This window comes from Saccostrea cucullata, unplaced genomic scaffold (assembly GCF_032062105.1).
Source record: "Saccostrea cucullata isolate Sc308-1 unplaced genomic scaffold, CSIRO_AGI_Scuc_v1 ctg867, whole genome shotgun sequence".
Lineage (NCBI taxonomy): Eukaryota > Metazoa > Mollusca > Bivalvia > Ostreida > Ostreidae > Saccostrea > Saccostrea cuccullata.
The window spans coordinates 1-10,000 of NW_026923146.1; the positions used below are offsets into that span (position 1 = coordinate 1).

Here is a 10,000-nt window from a genome sequence, read left to right on the forward strand (position 1 = left end):
TAATTCTCTCTCGGTTCTTTTTCGTTTCAATAATCGTTAAGCCTGTAACTGTTTTTCTCTAGTAGAATCCATGTCTAACAGCTGATGGCTCTGAGGGTAAAATGAACCCAAAGTGGAAGAAAAGCTGTATTTATACAGTGGATGACGTCACAATGCATAGGTAAGTCCAAACCTTTTTTTTTTTTTTTTGCACACGACCCTAATTTTTTTTTTGCACACGGTCCTTTACAGGTGATGCACACAGGTATATAAGAAAAGGTAGGTAAAAGGTATATTTTTTGCACACGACCCTATTTTTTTTTTGTTGCACACGGTTCTTTACAGATGATGCAAACAGGTATATAAGAAAAGGCAAGTAAAAGTTACATTTTTTTTGCACACGACTCTAAAATAAACCCATGCCATATATATACAAACCAGGGGTGAACATGAAGGATCATTCTGTGTGAGTACTTGGAAGTGAACACAAGTAAAAAAAGTTCAGTGGTCAAGTCAGAGGTATGGAACCAAGGTATCGCTGGCTTATTGATAATACTGACAAGAATGGACTCTGGATGGATACCCTAGAAGAAGCCAGGAAGGATTTCCATAAAACCCATTCAGAGGAATCTAATCAAAAACCATGGACTTTTTGGGAATACTGTAAACAAATGTGGGGTTTGAATAAGATGATTCCGGAACAATCTAAAGAAAAGTTGAAGAAACTAAACAAAAAGTATGGTTGGAAAAAAGGGTGAAATTTCCTGAAAATTATGTAGTGATAAGAAAGCACTGCTCTTTTGAGGGAATGAAGGGTTATCATCACTTCAAATGGGAGATCACAGCTGAGGATGATTATGATGATTTTCTGATTGGAACTGAATACTTTACCTCCGAGTTAGAATCGTGTATTGAACATTTACTCCAGAGCACGAGAGAAGGAAAAGCCTTAAAAAGACCGGGATCTAGGGGTTCTTTTGCACAGTATCTCCATGGAATAATTCCTTATTTTCCAAATGAAAAAGGTATTCCTTGGAGGATAGGAGATTATGCTGCTGCTGCTGCTGCTGCTGATGATAATGATGATGATGTAATGATGATCCAAATGGAGCGTGTTGGACTGGATGATTAATTTGGACGGTATTTTAGATTAAAAGACAGCCTGGTAAATTGTTGTATGTATTTTTCATTCTAAATAAAATCTGTCTTGTTATTGTTATTGTGTGTTCTTGTCTTTTTTCAGTAAAACCAGTTTGAACTGGTTAGGCTAGACCGTCTAGACTGTGAATGAAAGCGTGACGTCATAATCACATTTTTTTGAGTCGCTGCCAAAATCGTAGTAGCAGCGTAGAGTGTAAACACCCCGTATTTAGGGAATAGGTTAGGGTTAGGGGTTAGGGTTAGGGTTAAGGGGATTAGGGTTAAGGGGGGCTAAGGGTTAGTTAGGGATAGTTAGGGATAGGGTTAGTTAGGGCTAGGGGTTAGGGTTAGGGTTTGTTAGGGTTAGGGTTAGTTAGGGATAGGGTTAGAGTTAGGGTTAGGACTGCACTCAGTTGACCCACCCAGGGGCTCAGCCAATCAGAATCCACCATTTTTTGACCCCATTTGCATAAAAAGTGCACTCAGTTGACCCGTCTATCTAGACTTACTACTTACGACTACTTTTATTAACAATATATTTGTGAAATTAGTAAACTCTTCAAAACATCAAAAACATGTTCTTGTATTTTAACTGTATATTATAGTTTGTCCCGTAATCGTTCTTTCACCTGGAATTCTTGGACCAGATTTTGGTAAAAAAGCCGAGTTTTCAGCCTTTGTAGAGGCAAAACTGGATCCACCGCTTGACGCTAAGTGGCAAAGAATCAAGAATGGCGATGCCGAAGATATCAAAATATATGACAAAAAATATTTTGAAACCCAACTTCTGCCTTCTCCAAAACTTGTCATTAATACAGTGGACTTTGATGACGTTGGATATTTTCAGTTACAAGTCAAAATCTCTGGAGGCTGGTGTGTGAGCAGCACAGTTCATATTGAAAAAGTCTGGGGAAGTGAGTATTAGAGAGTATACAGTGAAGTTTTCATTTTCCGAAGCTTTTTATATATATCGAAGAATTGATTACAAGCGCATTGTTTTATTCGTTTTCTCCGTGTCTTATCGGTATTTGTGTATAATATGTATAATCCATCTAAAGAATTTGAAATTTTCAGATTTTGACGCTATTTTGGAGTATATAAATATGAATAACGATATTGTTCGTCTTTTACTTTAAAGATCATTTATTTGTTTTAGTTCTTCAGTATAATAATGCCTGTAATGCCACTCGAGAATGTGATGAGAGGATGTACTTACAATGCTCGAACAACATGTGTCTCTGCTCTAACAGCTACTACCATCGTAATGAAACATGCTTTTATAGTAAGTATTAATTCAAGACAGAGAGCTTGTCTAATAGTTATTATTTGCACGACACTTTGCAGAGATGAAATTAAAAACTTGAATATTTTGCAAAACTGACCTTAAAGTTACAATTGTTGAGTCCGGCAAGTCAGAGTAACTGTGCAATCCGAACATATTAGAATTCCAGAGAGCCTGAAATGTCACCTCATTATTCATATATAATAATTCAGTGTCTCAGTATAAATAGTGGAATGTCGATGACGGATCTAGGGATTTCATCTCGGGGTGGGGGTAGGGTGAGTAAGGTAGGGTGCCTTGAGCTGGGTAGAAGCCCCGCGTGGGTCGAGGGCAAAGCTCTTGTGGGGGTCCGGTGGCGAAGCCTGTGTATAAGAAACTTTAACCTTTGCCATGAGCCTACGAGGGCATCATTATTTCACAAACTCATCTTTGTTCATAACTAACCAAAAAGAACATGGTTATCTCTACCTGAAATTTATTAATACTATTCAACATATACATGTACTAAATCTTGTAAATATTCATTGTAGAGTCGAACCTTCAAGCCACCAATCTAGTCCACAATATCACAGAATCTAACATCAATGTGGGGTGGAATGAGCCATCGGTGGACTCAAAACTGATACAATGTTATAGCGTCACCATTAAGGAATATTCTGGATCAGTTAAAGTTAATGCCTCTGTGGGAAAGCATACAGATTATATGTATAAGTCTGATTTTCTTCCAGGCCATCGATATGTCTATACAATTACATCAACGGTGCAACTAACTAACCCACTCGAAACTATCTATGTTCAAACGAGTCGGGATGTTGTTGTAGGTATGCTTATTTCTTTTTCCTTTCCTTCTGGTCAGGTTGACAGGACTTTTTTTATTTATTATACCCCCCGCTTGAAAAGCGGGAGGGTATATAGTAATCGTTAATTCCGTCCGTCCGTCTGTACGTCCGTCCGTCTGTACGTCCGTCCGTCCGTCCGTCCGTCTGTTACGCTTTTTCTCTTATCCGCAACTCCTCTTATACTACTGAGTGAAATTAAATGAAACTTTCACAGAATCTTTATTACATATTGCCATTGTGCACCTCCTATTTTACTTTTTTATTCGACGCGTATTTTAGGTTTTCCAGAGCAAAACATGGACATTGTCATTTTTTGTTTACCTATGACGTCACATAATAGAAGCTTCTGGATAACATTTCATAGGACGAGTTATTCCTCTTTACACATTACCGTAAAACAATATAAAGCAACACATCGACATTATGGGAGGCGGGGGGTATCATTTAGTGAGCTCATTGCTCACAGTACCTCTAGTTTGAGTATACAATTTTCACGCTATATACAGCTCTTGAATTTGCTGGTCACTGAAATATATAAAGTTACAACTCATGAAAGAAGGATTTGTTTTTCGGTTTTTTTATCAATAGCAAGCCCAAATTATTATTATTTTTTATCTGATATAACTTCCAAGGCCCTGATCCTATGACAAATCCTTGTGGAATTTCAACTTCTCATTTAAAGACAGTATTTATTATATTATAATAATATATTATGGTTGTGCTAATTGCCCAAACATCAGGGAGTCACCTGCGTTGGTTAGAAGTAAGGAGTCGATCATTATGTCCAGGTTTGAATGTTGCCCACTGTGTAATGTGGAGACCGGTCCTTCGGATGAAACCGTCTATAGACCGAGCCCCGTCTCGCAGTAATTTCTGGCACAAAAAAAGATTCCTCACTGCTCAATAGCCATTAGTGCCGAGCATAGCACAAAATTTGCAGCTCTCCACCAGCAATTGATGGTGTCTCCCTATGAGTGAAAAATTCTCGAGAGGACGTTAAACAACAAATAAAACCTAACATAGTGTTGTATTTTGGCTGACGTGTTTCATATCGATTGTAAAGCCATATATACTGGTATATAGTTCGACTACGGAATGTATTGTTTGATTAATATTAGGGTTCAAGCGGGCCTGTTGATAGACAGGAGAATCAGCTTACTCATTCTAGGCACGTTTACACAGATAATTTTGTTTTATTGAAAACATAACAAACTCAGCTTGAAGTAAGCATATATTAACAAGAGGCCCATAGGCCACATCGCTCACCTGAGCAAATGGGCTAGTTAAAAAACACAAATCAGCTCTATTGAAAAGTTTACTTGTTTGGAGAGGGGGTGAAATTTTTATTACTTGAGAATGTCACTATATCAATAAAGCATACATGTATAGTTTTGCCATACTTGAGAAGAAAAGTTTTTAAAAAAATTCCTATACATTCCTATGTAAAGATTTGATTGCCCATTATGGCCCCAGCTTACCTCAAGGGGTCACGATATGAACAAACTTGAATAAACTCTAACTGAGGATGTTTCCATATTATTATCACCAATCATAGATTTGCTGATCTTGAGAAGAAGGTTTATCGAAGATTTTCCTATGAATTCCTATGTAAAAATTTGATCAGCCATTGTGACCCCACCCTACCCCCCGGAGGGGCATGATTTGAAAAAAATTGAATTTACACTACCTGAGGATGCTTCCACATGAGTTTCATCTTTCCTGGTCCAATGGTTCTAGAGAGGAAGATTTGTAATAAAAAAATTCCTATAGATTCCTATGTAAAAACTTTGGTCAGCCATTGTGGCCCCACCCTACCCCCGGGGGTCATGATTTGAATTAATTTGAATCTTGACTACCTGAGGATGTTTCCACATGAGTTTCTCTTTCCTGGTCCAATGGTTCTGGAGAAGAAGATTTAAAAAAAAAAAATTCTATTTATTCCTATGTTAAACTATGACCAGTCAATGTGGCCCCACCCTACCCCCATGGGTTATGATTTGAACAAAATTGAATTTACACTATCTGAGGATGCTTCCACATGAGTTTCATCTTTCCTGGTTCAATGGTGCTGGAGAACATGATTTTTGAAAAAAAAAGTTCCTATACATTCCAATGTAAACATTTGATCAGCCATTGTGGACCCGGCCTTCTCCAGACGGTCACGATTTTAACAAAATTGAATCTACACTACCTGAGGATGCTTCCACGTGAGTTTCATCTTTCCTGGCCCAGTTGTTCTGGAGAAGAAGATCTTTAAAGATTTTTCATACATATTCCAATGTACATTTCATCAGCCATTGAAGACCCACCCTCCCCCGGGGGCCATGATTTGAACAAATTTGAATCTTCAATCCCTGAGGATACTTCCACATGAGTTTCATCTTTCCAGGCCCAATGGTTCTGGGGAAGAAGAATTTTAAAAGATGCCATTGATTTTTCATTAATTCATAATTATCTCCCCTTGGAAAAGGGCTTGGCCCTTCATTTGAACAAACTTGAATTCCCTTTACCCAAGAATACTTTGTGGCAAGTTTGGTTGAAATTGGCCCAGTGGTTCTTAAGAAGAAGATGAAAATGTAAAAAGTTTACGACAACAACGACAGACAACGGACAAATTTTGATCAGAAAAGCTCAGTTGAGCCTTCGGCTCAGGTGAGCTAAAAAGGCTATTGATACTCGCTCGAGAAAAATATGAACCATCAAAGCACCAATCTGTGAAGTCGCAGTGGTTAGAGCGTCTGCTCTAAGTAAGGAGTCGATCCTTACGTCGCGGATTCGAATTCGATTCGAATGGGACATGGAGACCGGTCCTTCGGATGAGACCGTAATATTATAAACCGAGGTCCTGTGTCGCAGTAGGGGCTGGCACAAAAAAGATCCATCACTGCTCAATGGCCCTAAGTGCCGAGTATAGGAGAAAAATTGTTGCTCTCCACCGGCAAGTGGTTACGTCTCCATATATGTGAAAAATTCTCGAGATGGTACAATCAATCAATCAACCAATCTGTGAACAATTTGTTTCACACATCAAAAATTAAGCTAAAGGGAATTAAAGGGAAATTGTCTTAGTCGAGTCCCTTTATGGAAAACCTAATTACAATGAATAAAATTCCAAGATCGTTACTATCAAATTTTATATTGCTTGTTTAAAAGGAAAATGCAAACGTATAATATTGCATGATAAATAGTGCAATAATTAGGGTACAAAAAATTTTATGCATACATTTTCTATTCATTGGTAGCATTCAAAAATCGTATACTTTCAGAGCCCCTTTCTCCAGGCCTTATTGATAAAAACAACAGCAATTTTCATCCAGAAAAACTTTATTTGAGATGGGATTTGCCAGGAAACGAAACTCGTGTTGACAGATATCAAGTAAGCATTGATGGAAACACGAGGCATTCATCTTCAAATTATATATCCTGGCCGATTAGATTGGAGCCAGGAAGAGTTTACCCAGTTACTATTATTACTGAGAGTTGGTATTGGTATTCCTTTGGTAGAAACAGTCAACCGTATAAGGAGAACATAGAAACATTGCGTAAGTAAATGTTTTTAGTAATTAATAATCGATTTTTTCTTCTGTATATGAGTATAGAATTATACAAGTATAATTATAATTGAATTTTTAATTTTTTAACCATTATTATTGGAAAAGTTATTATTTATTTTTTGAATAATAAACATACCGGTAATAAACCAATCAATTTTCTTACACAAGATGATGAAATAAATCAGTAATAAATTCAAATAATACATCTAAGGTACTCCAAAGGTAATCATTGCCAATGGCAGTTCAATAACCATCCCGTTCCTATCAAATCTGGTGATTATGGCCTCCGTACAGAACAATACCGAATTTCCTGCTACTTTGGAGACGAAATGGCAAAAAGATGGAGTAGATATCAACATTACAGAATCAAGATACATGGGCAGTTCCCTTGATCTCTTTAATCCCAAACTGGTCATCAATGTAGTGGATTTTGATCATGAACATAACAATTGGTATCGGTGTATTGCGAGGAATGCGGAAGGAGTAGGAACAAGCACCTATGGAACATGGGTGTATGTTAGAGGGAGTAAGTTACCATATATGATTTTTATCAGAAAAAAGAAAATTAATATTTCTTCAATCTTCGAAATCAGCTACATGTAACATGAAATGCATACGCTAATTCATCAATATAGGCTATTTCAAATTTATGTTAACTATAATTATGCATTTTCCAACTTTGTCTAAAGCATGTTGGCATTTTTCTTTCGATAAAAGTCCTTTGTTAATCTTTTTGAAGCCTATCTGAGCCTTTCTGATAGAAATCGTCCGATGTCAGTTGGTTGTCGTCGTTTTATGCGGTTTAATGCATAAAACGACCCTTTACATATACCAATTTATTGACGAACACTTTATGTTCCATTTTAAACATCAAAATAAAGTATTGACCGAGTTCTTTCGTTTTCCATTTAAATGTTTCTCCTTAAACTTCGTGTCTTGGAACACAGGTTTAATGGAATTGCAATGTTCTTGAATTTTATTGTAAACATGTGTATTTGAGTACTTTCAGAGAAGGAAAATAATATAAGCGCACCCTCTGATTTAAAGAATAAAACATGTCTTGTAATCCTCAGAAACAGTTCTATTATTTAATGGATGCTTATTTTAGATCAGAGGTTGCGCTCTATATCAAACATTTTAAAAAAGCTTTGAAATTTGCTGTTTTGTAAACTTTTTTCTGAATATGAAGAAATTGACACATTTTTGACGTCATAATGCATTAAAAAATAAAACAAATTATTTTTTTTTTTAAAAAAACGTCATTTTTGATAGACATGGAATCATCATAAGTCTAAATGATATTTAATGCATTGTTAAATAAAGTTAAGCAGTTTTAGTTTTTCAGTAATTCACAGAACCCAAAATAGGCCAAATTAGTGAACCCTGTTCTTTCATCTTCTTCTTTGGGGACAACAGTACTGGATCAATTTCAACGTAATTTGGCACAGAGTATTTTTGGGTAGAGGAGGGAATTTGTTCAAATGAAGGGCCTCGCATCCTCCAAATTAAGGGAGACAATTACTAAATAGCGAAAAATTATCATTGACAAATTTTCTTTTCAAGAACCAAAGGGCCAGGAAAGATGAAACTCATGTGAACTCATTATCAGGTATTATAGATAACAAAAGATGATCAAAGTTTTACATGGGAATATGTGGGAAAAATCTTTAAAAATCTTCCTCTCAAGAACAGCAAAGCAATGATTGATCATATCTTTATATGGAAGCATCCTCAGATGGTGTGAAGTTAAATTAATTCAAAGCATGACCCCCGGGGAATAAACTGAAGCCACAAAGGACAATTAAAGTTTAACAAAGGAATATATAGGGAATTTCTTCACAATCTTTTTCTCAAAAGCAGCAAAGCCATGATTTTTCATATTTATATGGAAGTATTCTCAGATGGCGTATATTCAAGTTATTTCAATTCATGACTCCCAGGGGTAGGGTGGGTCAGCAATGGACGATAACAGTTTTACATAGGGATATATAGGGGAAAATCTTCAAAAATCAATAAAGTCATGTTTATTGATCATATTTATATAGAAGCAACCTCAGGTCTGAGGGCATGAAACGAAAACGTAGGCTAAGGTTCGATTTAAGAAATACAACTCGTTACCGGAACTTGTTTAGAGCAGTTCCAAGGTACTAGTATCTAATTATTTTAGCGAGGATTAGACTTTGATTGGCTAAAAATCTGTTTCTAAAATTACATCGGAAAAAAATCTTAGTGTTTTATGGAAAACAAGACGCAATCAAATTTTATTTATTCAATTCAATATTTAAAATCTGGATTTAAATTTTTAAACCCATTCAATTTTAGGTCACCCGAGTAAACCTACTACTATCTGTTTTCGTCTGTTGTCGGGGGGTAGTGCGTCGTGCGTTAACGTTTGAACAATTTTACCTACTTCTCTGCAACCACTCAACCAATTCCCTCCAAACTTGACATAAAGCATGTATGGTTAAAGGGGAACAAAAAATGTGAATTTTAGGTCCCTGGCTCTCCCCTGGGGTCTGAGGGGTGGGACCAAAACCACTAAAATTAATGCAATCTTTACAATCATCAAGCGGTCAAACTGTTAGCATGAATGTAATGACCATTGAGTCCTCTACCACAATTGTGAAATTCATGGCCCCAAGGACAGGGGTTCTAGTGCTAGGACATAGCTCTATTGACTTTATATTGAAAATGCATCATTTCTTTAAAATTTTTCTTCTCTGGTCCTGTTATAATTAAACTAACTAAGCACATAGTTATGAGAAGGAAGAATGCCTCTTCCAAAATTGTGAATTTTATGGCCCCATGGTCAGGGGTTCTGGTGTTAGGGTGGGGCTCTATTGATTATATTAAGAAAATGCGGAATTTTTTTGAAAATCGTCTTCTCTGCTCATGGGTATTAAATAAAATATTTTATAACTAAGTACATAGTTATGATGAGCAAGAGTGTCTCTAACAAAATTGTGAATTTTATGGCCCCAGCGTCAGGGGGTTCTGGTGTTAGGGCGGGGCGGCTCCATTGATTATATTGAGAAAATGCAGAAATTCTTCGAAAATCTTCTTCTCTGCTCCTGGGTATTAAACAAATTAACTGAGTATATAGCTATGCTGAGCAAAAAAGACCTCTTCTGAAATTGTGAATTTTATGGCCTCAGGGTCAGGGATTTTGATCTTACGGTGGGGCTCTATTGATTATATAGTGAAAA

The 10,000-nt window shown here is 36.6% G+C and overlaps 1 protein-coding gene across 1 annotated transcript in view; it reads left to right on the forward strand.

The window, feature by feature from the left end:
* Positions 1-500: 500 nt before the first annotated feature.
* The window catches only part of LOC134263292 (uncharacterized), a 63,900-nt gene continuing 54,400 nt past the window's right edge, over positions 501-10,000 (forward strand). Inside the window, exons 1-7 of the mRNA XM_062745622.1 lie at positions 501-657; positions 759-1,091; positions 1,725-2,033; positions 2,276-2,401; positions 2,932-3,222; positions 6,507-6,782; positions 7,006-7,320. Coding sequence (XP_062601606.1) covers positions 501-657; positions 759-1,091; positions 1,725-2,033; positions 2,276-2,401; positions 2,932-3,222; positions 6,507-6,782; positions 7,006-7,320 — 1,807 coding nt within the window. The remainder of the gene's footprint in view (positions 658-758; positions 1,092-1,724; positions 2,034-2,275; positions 2,402-2,931; positions 3,223-6,506; positions 6,783-7,005; positions 7,321-10,000) is intronic.